We start from the raw sequence: 14,508 nt of genomic DNA, 5'->3' as shown, positions 1-14,508 counted from the left end.
TGCTTCTTGAGCCATTATTTCTGTTGACTAAAGTAATAACCCCAGTTATAGAAGATCTGATTAAATGCTTTTCTTTCTAACCCTAAACAGTTTCAGTACTAACACCTCACAAGCAATTTTTACAGATGTCTGATGTTATTTTATTTTATTTTGGAAGGACATGGAATCTTGATAGAGAGATGGATTCTGAGTACAATTTCAACAGCTAACAATATCCTGTAAGATCAGTAGAAATGTTAATGGTTTACATTTCTCTTACACAAAGTAAAGGAGAACAGAATAAAGAGAGATATGATTCAGTGCCAGTAATGAAAGCCTACCCTGAAATAAACACTATTTCTCCAACTGCCAGCAGTGAGTGAGAATTATCAGCTATAAATTTTACCCAGAGAATCCCAAAAGGAGTGTTTCTAGGATGGCATATAGTATTTATCTCAAGTCAGTAGATTTTTCACAACCACACTGGTGTCTGTGTATAGTTTATCTACCATAAAACCTGAGTAGTCATTTCTGATTTGTGTAAATAAACTGAGCCATGCATTTTCTTTGAGACAAGTTTCTGCCACAATATGTAAAGAAAGTTTCACACATTACTCTCATTAACAATAACAGCAGTTACACACATAGTTGGACAAGGAACACCATGAGAATTAAATTTGAATTGTAATTTGCAAATGGTTCATTAAACTAAGACCAATAGATTTTTAACAATTAATTTTGACACTTTGAAAATGTTAATGATATACAAGATTGGTCACCATCATTTCAGACTTAAACCTCTACATTCATTGTCTCCTGAAAACAACTGTAGATCTTTACATTGTGTGTGGGAAATCTTTTATTTTTTGATGGATGTTGGCTTTTTAAAAAAGATATAGATATCTTATCTAAAAATCAAATTAACAGACTCTAAAACAGATCAGGGCAGGCCAGCAAAACCAGAATCATTGTCCTAGCTCACATTTTGCAGCTTGCAGTCCTTCCACGGTCTTTAAACTATACACTTTCTATGTGCTGGCAATAATTTTAGTTGGGCATGGTTTGAATATATATTGTTATTTGCAATATATTCCCATGCATCTTTGCTCACAAAGGTTTCTATACTTTAAACTTAGGTGTAGACTTGTTAAATCTCCCTTAATAAATAGAATCTTCCTTGGGAGACTCCCTCTTTTTAGTGCCTTCTCCACGGATCCCACGTGGCAGCTTGGACCTCTTGTTTTTTTTATGGGCAGGCTCAATAAAGGGCCTCATGCAATAGATTGCATCCTTAAAGAACCACAGATTAAAGAACAGCCACAGCAAGGTCCCTACACAATTAGGGGTAACAGGGACAGCAGACCCTGGTGGTGGGAATGGGTCACTGCACCTCAGTAAATTAAAGCAGCAGTACCAGGAGTGCAACATGGTTTCCAAGTGGGAGTTGGTCAACAGAGAAATGAAAGTGGCTCATTCACCCGAGAGCAGGACTCATGGTCCAAAAGGATTACATGACGTTATGGGAAAGGCAACCACAACTGAAACAACAGAGGGAATTTTAAGAGAGTGGGGGAGGGCAGAATTTTCCTGGCTAGCATTTGGCCAGGACACTTGGGTTTACACCCCAATCCTTTCTGACCTCTTCAGTGAAACCCCACAAGATATTTAACTTCCCTCCCATACACACACACTGTGTAGCATAGTTTTATGTTACACTGGATAGATTATACTTATATATATATTTTTAAAAGTTTGATCCAACTTTAGTGCCTTTTGCATTGGCTTTGATTTGCACATGAAAGATGGCTAGGTCCAACAAGGGACACAAAGTTGAGCTCCCTCATCATCAATAACTGCCTCCAAGGGGCTTTCAGATTGTTATAAACTGATGTAAAGAGCTGCACAGACGAAGCCATTTGCAGTACACAACAAGACATTTTACTTGTCCTGCAAAAGTCAGGAACTACATCTACTTGGACTTTATCTATTAACTATGTACATAGAGATTTAGACTTCTCTCATAACACAAGTCACTCCCATGGCCTCCTCTACTTTTAAGGAAAAATCATAGAGTATTTATGATTGACCTAGAGAGAAAGAGAGGGGAGAAAAAAGGGTGGTGATTTTTTCATTCAAATGGATAAATGATTCAGGTTGTTATTGCACAGTCATCAAAATGCAAATTAGGGTATTGATTCATACATGAAATCTCGAGATTTCTGGCCCTTCAGCCTTAAGAGGTGTTTGATAACCCACTTTCGTGACACTTATACATGTAGAACATTATCACCTCTGATGAGACTCAGACAATGTTCATTCCATGAAATCCTTCTGAGTAAATGTAGCAAATGACATTTTCCCTCAATGAGTTTAGTTTTTGGAGCAAGGAGATGGTTACATATGGACATATATCTGACATATTGTCCCTATTACTGGACATGTTTATGTTGACATTGCATAGCTGTTAGGGTGGCCCCAAGTGCAAAGAGAGAGTGCATGAGGCCTAGTTCTAGTATATTAAATCTTCAAGTACTAATTCAGAACTTGGGGAAAAACACTTCTGATCCTCAAGTGCTCATAATGAGCACAGATAGTTGGTTCAGTGATCTTTTGAATGGGAGGACTAAATGGAGGCAATTGCATAAAATGTCAGATTGGCATTTTCTTTTTTGAATTAGTAATTTGGCTGCAGATAGAATCCTCTAACACTGTCTCCGTTCTCCCTACAACCTAGGCAAACTCTAGTTGCTACCACTCAGTATTACAGACAATGCACACACACACACAAAAGGGTATAGAAGGTAGAAAACACTAAAAAACAAGATGTGATTAATCCATACGAGAGCAAGTATTGTACTAAATAATGGTCTGATCCTTAACGGTGAATGGAATGGGATGTGAGAGCGCTCAGCACTTCACAAGATTGGTCCCTAACAAAGGTACTGGAGCTGTAGTAATAAACTCACTGTTGCAGAATAAGTAATTGAATTGTAATTGCTATTAGTTCACTTTATTAATGTTTTATCTCTTCCCACAGTAGAAGAAAACCTATAGACGCCTCCTTGGCACTGGTTACTGAGGTGATGGTGTTTTGAGCTGAAAAATGGCTTTTCCTCACTTAAGGTCCAATTTTGCCACATTTATTGACATTGAGAAGTACTTGACTCTGCAGGTAGCTCCATTAAAATCAATGAGAAAACTCCAGGAGTAATACATTTTGAGTAGTGTTGCAGATTCATGCCCCTAGAGATTTACAAATGGCACCTATCACCTTCCCTACTTCAGTGCCTTAGGGTTTGGGTGAAAAAGCAAACAAAAAATGGCAAAACCAAAATGTGGCAATATATAACTATTTCACTTAGTTATTTACTCCTTTCAGTACAGCGGACAGTAAGATGTACTGTAGAAATGGGTGCTTTGAAGAATTTTCCTAAATAGAAATCACATGCAGTGTATTGGCACACACTGCAATGCTAGCTGATTGATGGAGCATTGAATAAGCTATTTGCCCTTTCTGCAAAGACAAAGAATGTTTCTGATTCAAATGTGAACTTGAAGAGAATCTGAGAGAAGTCCAAGTTCAGGGATCATACTGCATGACATGAAGTCATTTTTAGAGGTCAGATGAGAGCTTTACTTTACCTAACTGCAGGGCTTAAAAAACAACAAAAACATAAACGTGCCTTGAAGAAGCCCCTTTTGATTTTTTTGAGCAACACAATGCAGACCAGACCAGTGGAAGGTGGTGACATTTGAAGGTGAGTAGGCAAAACCCACTGCACTGCTTGATAAAAAATGGTATGCCAGGGTAAATTTGAACTATCCTTTAAATCTAACTACATCTTGACCATTTTCTGCACATTTATTTACGGCAAGGCAACTCTAAGCAAAGTTTTTGGTCCATGAACATACTGAAGAACCACCACACACTCGCTTTCAAAGATAGAGGACAAAATGAAAACAGAAAGAAGATGAAGAAAAAGTAAGGAGCACTTGGAGACAAATAAAAAAGTGGAATTCCAACAAAGATAGTCAAAAACCTTCCCCTTTTCAACTTTGTATAAAACCCCCAAATACAATTAATTAACATACCTGCCACCTTCCAACTTTGCAAATTGTTTGTTTTGATTGTATAAAATAATATGAGTACTGTAATAAAAATAATCTTGAAAGGAGATAGGAATTGTGCAGGACATGCCTGGAGTGAGTGGGTTATCTGAGCCATGGGTAGTGGACTTTTGATTTGGTACTGTAAGTCAAATTCAACAGAGGGGGAGAGGAAAGGGTTGTGTCTAGAGTGCTAGAGCTTTTTCTTTAGTTCCTGTTTTGCTCTGGGATCCCCACTTACAGCTTCTGCACCCTGTGTGAAGTGACTCTGTGGGACTGAACCATACCTTGATGCCCTTGACTACCACCAAGTCTAATTGGACCTATGAGTGGTGTTCTAGGTGGATGGGATTTGTGATGAAATGAAGTTCTGGATCCTCATAAATTGGACAATTATTTTTTGGAACTATGAGACTGCAGCAGTGAATTATATGTTGGGGGATTTGCATTTAAAGTTGCTGTTTGGTAGAAGAAATGAACTGACTGAAATTTGGTTTAGTTCTCTAACTTTAATTGGTATGGCACGTGTAACCTTAATGTTCTAATTTTTTAAAAAATAGAGAAATGTTAAGATGCATTTTTTCTAAAACACTTACATTTTAAAATAAATTTTCTATGGGAACTATTTTCCAAAGACATTATTACACTTGCAGCAATGCTTATTAGCACATGTCCATAATTCTATTATATACTGCAACTATTTCATTCTCAATTAAACACATTTATTCTTTGACCATATACAGCAGTCAGATAAGCTTCTTTTCCTGAGACACGAGTTTTATATTGTTAAAGTGGCACAAGAGGAAAAATATTTCTCCTTGCTCTGCTTGTCTTTGTAATATTGCTTTAGCATTTCAATTAGGTACATCTAGCAAAAACTATACTGATAAGTTGTACTGTATCTTACCTCTGTCACTGTCATATAGATATGCAAACTTGTTCCACTGATAGTATTCAATCAAGCTAAGAAGAGCTCCCTTGAGGTCAGGTCTCATCTGAATGACAAATGGGTGTGTTCCATCAGTCGGAAAACTGGGAGTTATGAAGGAGACATGAAGAGTTCCACAAAATGATGTTATGGTATTTACTGACTTCTTGTCATAGAATCCAAAAATTGCAAAGACGCCTCTTGAAAACTGGGAACAGACTAGGAGAGATAGAAACAAAGAAAGATCAATTGTATGAAACAGCATGGATTTGTAAAAGTTTGAAACCTATTACATATTTATGTTCTACAAACATGTACACTCACACACTTTAATTAATGGAGAAAGACAATATTTCTAGATATAACAATATATCTCATATTATTAATCACTAACAAAACTTGATATACCAAAAGCTACCTTAAAACATGATACAATGTAATAATGTATTATATGGTTTACACTCATAAAATAATTATTTCAGAAAGAAAACGTAACGGCTGATTTATAAATTCCATGTATATTGTAAAGAACAGTATTCCAAGCACAAAAGCAAGCTGGAATTTATTTCTTTAAAAATTGATAATTTCATGTCTGACTATAGCACAATTATGGAAATTGCTACTTTTTATCCTATTAAATACAATCTGGTTTTGGTGACAAGGCTTTTTTAGACTTTTTTTCTTACAAAACATCTTAAACAAATACAGTTTCCATTTGTCCTGCTTGAGGAAATTGCAAATTCAAAACTACACACCAAACACACAAAACAGCAAACATAGAAAACAGGAGGATAAGAGGTAGTGGCACTGTATATTGTTGTGTTCTAGTGCATTATTTAATTAAATGTTTAATATCAGCTTTTTAGGACTCAGCAAAAACAGGTCTTCTGGATAACACTTGAGGTCACATTCAAGAAAGAATAATCTCTTGGGTGTAAATAATATGCTGATTATTCATTTTTTTAATCACCGCTACAGACAATTCAAGCCAATAACAATGCTGATCACTGCAGCCTGGGTAAACATCGATGCTTTCTGGGTCATTCTGTTCACTGACACTGCAAATGTCGAATGTGTAGAAGAATATATGGTTCTGTTTACTAAAACTGGGGAGAGGAGGAGAATAAATGAAATATTCATTCTGCTTTTGCTGTGTTATCCCTGAACATCTGTGTTATCTGACTCACATTTCTCCTCCCTGCTTTCATGGTCTGTATGTAGTCAACTGAAATAGTAGGCAGATCCGTCTAGAGCATATGCCCATTAATCTTGACTGCAGTCCTTCAACACAATGTGCTGAGATCTGCTCTCAACTGAATTTATGTAAATCTGGTGTGTAACAGAAGATGATGTTGCCCAAGTATTAATTATGATGATAATTGACCACAGAGACTATATTTTAGGGCAGTGATACTCAAACCCAAACCTCAGTGGTTCAGAAGCCAAATTAGCAATCAACGTTACCCAAAAATAAGAGTAGTGTGAATTCATTGTTTCATTTACTATAGTACTATATATTCATATTTAAACTGTATGTCAGGGGAAATATTATATATATTACATACATACATATATACACATACACACACCTCTACCTCGAGATAACTCTGTCCTCAGGAGCCAAAAAATCTTACCGCGTTATAGGTGAAACCACGTTATATCGAACTTGCTTTGATCCGCTGGAGTGTGCAGCCCTGCTCCCCCAGAGCACTGCTTTACCATGTTATATCAGAGTTCATGTTATATCGGGTCGCATTATATCGGGGTAGAGGTGTGTATATGTGTGTGTATATATATATATTATATATATATATATATAATTCTCACAGCAAAATGACTGACCAAGTACTATTATTTTATCAACTACAATTGGTAACATAGTAAAAGCATCTTGATTGGTTAATAATTAAATCACACATGATAATTAATATCATGTGCTGCAAAGAGTCAATGAAGCCACATTAAAGAGCCACTTGGGTCTGGCGAGCCTCAGTCTGAGTATCACTGTTTTGGGGCATATGTGGAGGGGTAGAATTAAGGTTGAGTTAATTTCAGAATTAACTGACTTCTCATTGATTTGTTTCTCAGACTTTGACTAGTATTAATTAAATGTTTTCTATTTTTAATTTTCTTGGTGTCACAAGCTAGCTGGCCCTTTAAGGCAAGCCAGGCTCACCTTTGCCTGTGACCAAGCAGCTAACCTCCATCTGATGGTAATATGACAACTTAATGATAATTAGTGATCCAATCTGTGAAAGGGTTAGGAAAAGATTATACAAATAGAGAGGAAAACTCAGTTAGGGATTGTGTTGTATGGGTTAGGAGCAGGAATACTGAGGTGGCAGAAAAGACTTGGGAAATACATGGGGTTTCAAGTTCTCCATAGCTAAACCAAAAGATTGATCTTTACAAAAAGGATAGCTACAAAGGAATGGAAACTGTATCTGTATGGAGAACAAATAAATATAGTTAAAAGGTTTAAATTCCTAGGACTAATATATGATACTAAATTATTTTGGAAAGAACATATAGACTATGTTAAAGATAAATGCAAAGGAAGGATCAACTTATTTAAAAGTATTGCTGGAACTAATTGGGAAGCAGATAAGAAAAAACATTACTGATGGTATACAGAGCCTTAATCAGACCAGTTATCGACTAAGGCTGCCAAGCTTTTTGGGTGGGCAACAAAATGAGCACTTTAAAAATTAGATTTAATACAAGCACAAGAACTATAAGTTGTGCATGGTGCATTTATTACAACACACACATGTGCTACAGATAGTTGCTAGTGAAATGCCCGTTACACCACAAATGAAATTATTGGACCTACCTTTCTGGGCCAAAGTTAATGGGAATTGCGAAGATGGAAGTACCAGATAAATATATGAAGATTGTTGGGAATTCAATAGGCAACCTATAGCACACAATGTTAGCGCTCCAGCTGCCGTCTGAGTGAATGTGGAGTTGAAAGACAAGGAAAAGTTGAATGAAGTCAGAACTGTTAGTCATGGGAAAAATAGTTATGGATGGAAATTAACATGTCTAAATGTGGATTTAGATTTATTTTATAAATTTGTGTGTAAAAAGGAGACAATAGGTATAGAAAATGAAGTATACCAGTATATAGATCAAAAGTGGGGTTGTTTTGTTAACTATATATAAGTGGGTCCAAAAAAGGGGAAAAAAAACTAAGACGACTAGGGACAGCATATTGTATATGAAAATTAGGAATTAGTACATCTAAAAGAACATCCAATTTTGTAGCTGTCATGACAGCTGAACTAGTAATAACAATGCTGGTGTTAAACTGGATCTGGGACATATGCCCAGCAGTGGTGGTCATTTTTTGGGACTCAATATCAGGCCTTATGGCAATAAAAAAGGGAGTCTCTGTAAGCAGAAGTGATTTACTCAACTAAATTATATTTCTAACAACAGTACAGATGGGAATACATGTAGCATTAGCCTGCATCCCAGCACATATTGGGATAGCAGGAAACAAAATGGTGGACAAAGCAGCTAAAAGGTCTGTAGGAATGGAAGGACTGATAATAACCTGCAGTAAACTGGAATTCAAAACCCTAGTACAGAAAAAAATAAAAGAAAAATGGCAAAAAAATTGGATCAATGAAAAAAAAGAGGAAGAAGATGTTTTTTGAATTTCGTTCTGGAGTTGAGAATAGCGACATCCTTCAGGGCCTGCATAGGAAAAATGAATTGATTTTGTTTACAGTACTAACTGGCCATTATGGATTAAACAAAAATATTTTTGAATAAACACAAAGATGGATTATGTGCATGCTGTAAGATAAAAGATGTTCAATTTTCTCTTATATGGGTACGTGAGGGTTGAGAAAGAAAGTGAAAAGTTTTCTGAGGAATTTAAATGGCTCAAGGTAACAAAAGTTACATTATGTTATTTAGTGAAAATATGAGAGAAATGGGGTAGTATTAGAAAGCAGTTGCTACATGACCTGAAAGACACAGGGCAGCACGAGAGAATATAAACTGCCCAGTATTTAGGAATTATAGTTGGTGGTGGCTCTAGACTATCCAATCAAGTCTACTTCACCATGGGGACGGAAAAAAAGAACAAGAAAAAGGGAGGGAGAGGCTGCAGAGAAGTAGGGTTGCCAGGTGGCTAGTTGAAAAGGGTGCTGGTGGTGCTGACCGGGAAGCTAAAAGTCTGGTCAGCACAGTGGAGCTATGGCAGGCTCCCTGCCTGCTGTAGCTCTGCACAGCTCCCGGAAGCAGTGGCATGTCCCCCCTCTGGCTCTTAGGTATCGGAGCAGCCAGGGGGCTCCACATGCTGCCCCTGCCCCAAGTGCCAGCTCCACAGCTCCCATTGGCCAGGAACCTCAGCCAATGGGAGCTGCAGGGCAGCGCCTGTGGATGGGGCAGTGTGCAAAGCCGCGGCTACGCCTAGGAATCAGAGGGGGGACATCCTGCTGTTTCCGGGGGCTGCTTGAGGTAAGCGTCACCCGGAGCCTGCACCCTTGACCCCCTCCCGTGCCCCCAACCCCCTGCCCCAGCCCGTATTCCCCTCCCGCCCTCTAACCCTCGGGGTCAGAGCCCAGAACCCCCTCCTTCACCCCAAATCCCTCATACCCAGCCTCACACCAGAACCCACATCTCCAGTCCGTCCATCCCCCGCACCTCAACCCCCTGCCCCAGCCCAGAGCCCCCTCCTGTACCCCTCATTTCTGGCCCCACCCCAGAACCCACACCCCCAGCCCAGAGCCCGTATACCCTCCCACACCCCAATCCCCTGCCTCAGCCCAGAGCCCCCTCCCATACTCCGAACACCTCAGCTCCACTCCCCCAGCCCAGAGCCCCCTCCCACACTCTGAACCCCTCAGCTCCAGCCCAGAGCCCCCTTGTTCACCCCAAATCCCTCATCTCGGGCCCCAACCCAGAGCCCTCACCCTCTCCCGCATCCCAACCCACTGCCTCAGCCCAGAGCCCCCTTCTACCCCTGAACTCCTCATTTCTGGCCCCACTTTGGAGCCTGCACCCCCCAGCCTAAGCCCTCACCCCCTCCTGCACCCTGAGCCAGCCCAGTGAAAATGAGTGAGTGAGGGTGGGGACAGTGAGTGACAGAGGAAGAGGGGATGGAGTGAGTGTGTGGGGGGGTGCCTCGGAGAAGGAGTGGGGCAGGGGCAGAGCCACGGAGGAGGGGAAAGGCAGGGCAAGGGTGTTCGGTTATGTGTGGATAGAAAGCTGGCAACCCTACAGAGAAGGCAGGACTCTGCTATAGGTAGGAAAACCCACAGTAAGCAGGGACAAGCTTCTGGGGCTGAGACACCTGAGACAGGACTTAAATAGGCAGGAAGTCAGGTAGGAAGACCCACAGGGGAACAGCACAGGGTCCTGCAGGGGAAGCCCTGAGCTAGGGCCTACAAGGAGCAGGGAGATCGCCAGGAGGAGCCGCCAGAGTCCCTGGGGAAGGGAGACCATGAGCAGGAGTGCCACCAGCTTTTCTGCCGCCCTAGGCAGCGGAAGGTCCCACCGCCGAAATGCTTGCCCCCACTGAGGCAGCGGAAGGTCCCTCCGCCGAAATACCGCCGCGGTCACAGCCCCCCAAATTGTAGCGCCCTAGGCGACCGCCTAGGTTGCCTAATGGGTTGCGCTGGCCCTGACTATGAGGAAAAAACTGCTATGACAACTAGTGATAAATGAAGAACTTTGCAGGGAGGCCATCAGGGAGGGCCAATAAGAACACTTCAGTGGAGCCTGAGAGGGGTGTTAGAATTATTATTTATTCATATACTCATAGATTCTAGGACTGGAAGGGACCTCGAGAGGTCATCGAGTCCAGTCCCCTGCCCTCATAGCAGGACCAAATACTGTCTAGACCATCCCTGATAGACATTTATCTAACCTACTCTTAAATATCTCCAGAGATGGAGATTCCACAATGTTTAAATGGATGTTTAGCTTAGACTTTCAGTTGGACCTTTCGTTACCCCGGAAAAGGACAGAACTTTATGTGACTTGACTGGAGGACCGAGCTACAGAAGACCTGGAGAGAGGAAGATGGCTCTCATCCTGACATAAGGGGGAGCTACTGGTAGTGAGTGCACTGCCTTACAACTGTTTTTTAATCAAGGAGAAAAGAAAAGGGAGTATCAAGTATTTTTTCCTTTCTTTTTTCTTTATCATTCTGCCTATCTTGCCTGCCTCTCTCTAGTACTGAGAGTCCATCTCTGAACTCTAAAAATGTATACCACTACCATCACCACAGCATCTGAACACTACCGCTATGTCTACACTGCACATCAATGGTTGCTGCAGGTAGGGTGAAAGGCTTTGGTGGGGGGTGGGGTGGGAAGGGAGCAGGGAAAGGCTCTGGCAGCGGGGAGCTGCTGGATTTTTCCCCCACTGCCTCCCCTCTGCCAAAGTCTTTCCCAGCTGCTGGAGCCTTTCCCTGCACTGAGGAAAGACTTCAGTAGCAGGGAAGCAGTGGGACGCTATGCTGCTAAAAACAGCAATGTAGATAGGGAAGGCACTGCTCGGGCATATAGAGAACTATGCATATACCCACAGGGTTCAGACATGTCTTTACTTGCCTAAGCAATACCTCACTGTCTCCACTGCTACTTCTACTCATGCTGAGGGGTGTGCAGAGTACATACTCTATATACCACTATAAGGGCTGTGCAGTGTAAACGTATCTAAAGGGTGAAATTCTGACCACATTGACTTCAGTGGAGCCAGGATTTCATTCCAAGTGTACAGGTCTCAGAGGTCAAAGTAGAAATGAAAGGAATTAAAGAAAAAAAATATAAAGACTTCTAAATATCCCTCACTACAGTAAGATGCTGCAGATCTATCAGGGCTAGAACTAAATATATTCCAGTCAGGAATCCCCTTTTCAATACTATAGCATTAGAAATTTCTCGTTTCTTCTTCTGATGGGCTATAAGCTACGGTCTTTAAGCCTGTTATAGGTATAGAACTTAATATTGGCAAGTGTTGGAAACATTCCACATTTGGGGGAAGGAAGGATATCTCTCTCTGGCAGGTCATTTTGTTTCAGGCTTTTTTTTTTTTAAATAGTTTTTTGAAAAAAATCTCAATGGAATATTAGAAGTAGATGCAGCAAGGATGGATTAGTGGGTAGAACACAGATGAGGTAGTCAAAAGTAACATTACAAATTGCATTTATCCAATGGATCTGCAATTTATCACATGCACATCAATACCACCTGTGGATGGTGTCTGTATGTGCCTAAAATCTCCACAACTGCAGTTCATTTCTCAGTAGGTATCTCTGCAGGTTTCTAAGAAAGGCTGTATACTCTCTGAAATTGTCTTCTTATGTTTTAAGCTACTGAAACTCCCAGTTCTAGTTACTGCTTTACTACACTTGGTTGATAAGAATCAATGGTCAAAAACAACTAGCTGCTTCCAACACTCCCAAGAACAAAGAATCCCTTAAACTCTGCCAAGTGAAGGGACTGCAATCCTTGCATGGGTCACACAAAGGAGTGGGGTTGGGAAGCTTCTTTAAAGGTTAAAATGTTCCCCACTCCTCTACTGTGCAGCTAAGCAGGGGGCAGTCAGAATCCAGCCTGAAAGAAATAAAGCTAGAAAAAAAAATATTATGATATCTTCAATGTAGTCTAATATTATCAGTCACACATTGTGTAATGATGTTTGCTGTGCTGTTAGAACTGATTACAAACGTTATTTAAATGAGTGATATTTAAAGGCAATAAAAATATTCACTTTGAGGCTCATTTACTTCTAGAAGGTTGCACAGATGGGAAAACAGAATTTGCTCCTGATAATCTATATAAACTGTCAAGCAGTAGGAAACAGCATACAATTTCAAATGTTAAACTATGTGGTCCAGTCAGAATATGGGTGTCAATTTTAAACCTGGACTACATTTTTCCCCATTCACAACAATTAATCTTACAATTGTATACTAAAGTAGCCCAAGCCTGTGGTGCTTTCATGCGCAAAACTCCCGTTAAAGATCAATGGGAGGTCATCCATGGAATGCCAGCAAGAGACACATTTACAATATGCTCCTAGACTTGTCACAAGGCAAATGGTCTCAATGATTCTAGGGCATTTGGCCTCTTGGGAGCAGGAGGGAGGAAATGAGGAAAGATGCTCATATGTATATATAAGATGAACCAGTGAATAATGTAAAAACTCTAATTCTTTTTGGCAGAATTCCCACTCTGCAAAGGTCTACAGTGATACTGCTATTGCTGGAGGACATTAGTTTTACAATGGTGAATCACAAGCTGTTCACTGTTATTAGGTTAAATAAATCATGACGATTAGGACTCGCAAACCACTGTAACATGAATGATATATTTAATTAAAGACATTATAAGCAACTGCCAGGGTTAATTTCTTCCAAGCTGTCTTATTTTCAAGTTTTTTCTTGTGTATATCCTTTTTGTTAGGACTGGAAAATGGCCTACCTGACAACATAAAGATTAGTGGAAAGCAAATCCATTATATAACATTTGTGGAGAGTAGTTGTCCATTCTGACACATAAATGCTGATCACCAAAAATGAGGTAAAACAATACAAGGTACTGGAGAAAGAAGAGACCCCAGTAGGTTTTGCTCTCACTCAGCAAAGCATTTAAGTTTGTGATTTAGTTCCATGGAAGTCAACTGAACTTAAGCACATGCCTAAATTTAAATGTGCTAAAACGCTTTGCTCAACTGGGATCTAAAACACTTGGTTCCTCCATTATAATCTCTTGCCTTGACAACTGTAACCATCTCTTCTGGAGCTCCTTACTATTATCCTGTTGTTCCCCTACAATCTGTCCCAAAATACAACAGCCAAAATTATCAACTTTGACTTTTGGCCAGACTATGTCAACCCTCTTTTTAAAAATAATTTCCACTTGCTTACTGTTCTGAGTTCAAACTTCTTGTCTTCATCTTCAAAGCCCTGCAAAACTCGTATCTTATCAAAACTCAGCTTATATTTTAATATTATCTTTTCCCCTCCTCATCACCTTTTCAATGGCAATTAGACTGTAAGCTCTCTGGGCACCAACTGTCATGATACTTGTTTTTTTTCCCCACATTGTTGGGGCTAAATAATAATAATAATAATTAAAAAAAAACAGCTGCAGAAATTATTTTACTCCTATCATTAGTGGCCTGCTTTAAAAAAGACATGTTAAATATACAGTCTACATATTACATTCACTTTGGTCCTTGAATTGAATCCAGTCCTTGAAATATCTAACTTTAAAAGAGTCACTGCAGATTTAAGAACTTAAATATGAAAATTCATAATATGAAATTATCAAAAATATGTACATTTGTTGCATTATAAAATGGTCCCAAATGAAGGGTAGTTAAATTTCTTCAGTTCTTATCAAGGTGAACATCTACAGAGGCATAAAGTGAGTCAGAAATGGTTTTCTCAAAGTATGTATGTAGAACAGGTTTCTAGTAATGCCTTTCTAAACCAACATCATCTCCTACATAGAAGAAAGATAAAC

General features: G+C 39.8%; 1 protein-coding gene across 11 annotated transcripts in view; it reads right to left on the bottom strand.

Moving 5' to 3' along the window:
• GRIA2 (glutamate ionotropic receptor AMPA type subunit 2) overlaps positions 1 to 14,508 on the bottom strand; it is a 128,718-nt gene that overhangs the window by 69,516 nt on the left and 44,694 nt on the right. For all 11 annotated transcript variants that reach the window (XR_010601823.1, XR_010601822.1, XR_010601824.1 and 8 more), the window contains one exon: positions 4,994 to 5,233. Coding sequence is in view for 8 of the 11 variants with exons in the window: in XM_065597886.1 (XP_065453958.1) it covers positions 4,994 to 5,233 (240 nt within the window). In the remaining 3 variants the exon portion in view is untranslated. The remainder of the gene's footprint in view (positions 1 to 4,993; positions 5,234 to 14,508) is intronic.

The sequence above is a fragment of the Chrysemys picta genome, chromosome 5 (genome assembly GCF_011386835.1).
Source record: "Chrysemys picta bellii isolate R12L10 chromosome 5, ASM1138683v2, whole genome shotgun sequence".
Classification (NCBI taxonomy): domain Eukaryota; kingdom Metazoa; phylum Chordata; order Testudines; family Emydidae; genus Chrysemys; species Chrysemys picta.
The sequence above is the reverse complement of the archived record's forward strand: the minus strand, read 5'-3'. Positions and strand labels throughout refer to the sequence as shown.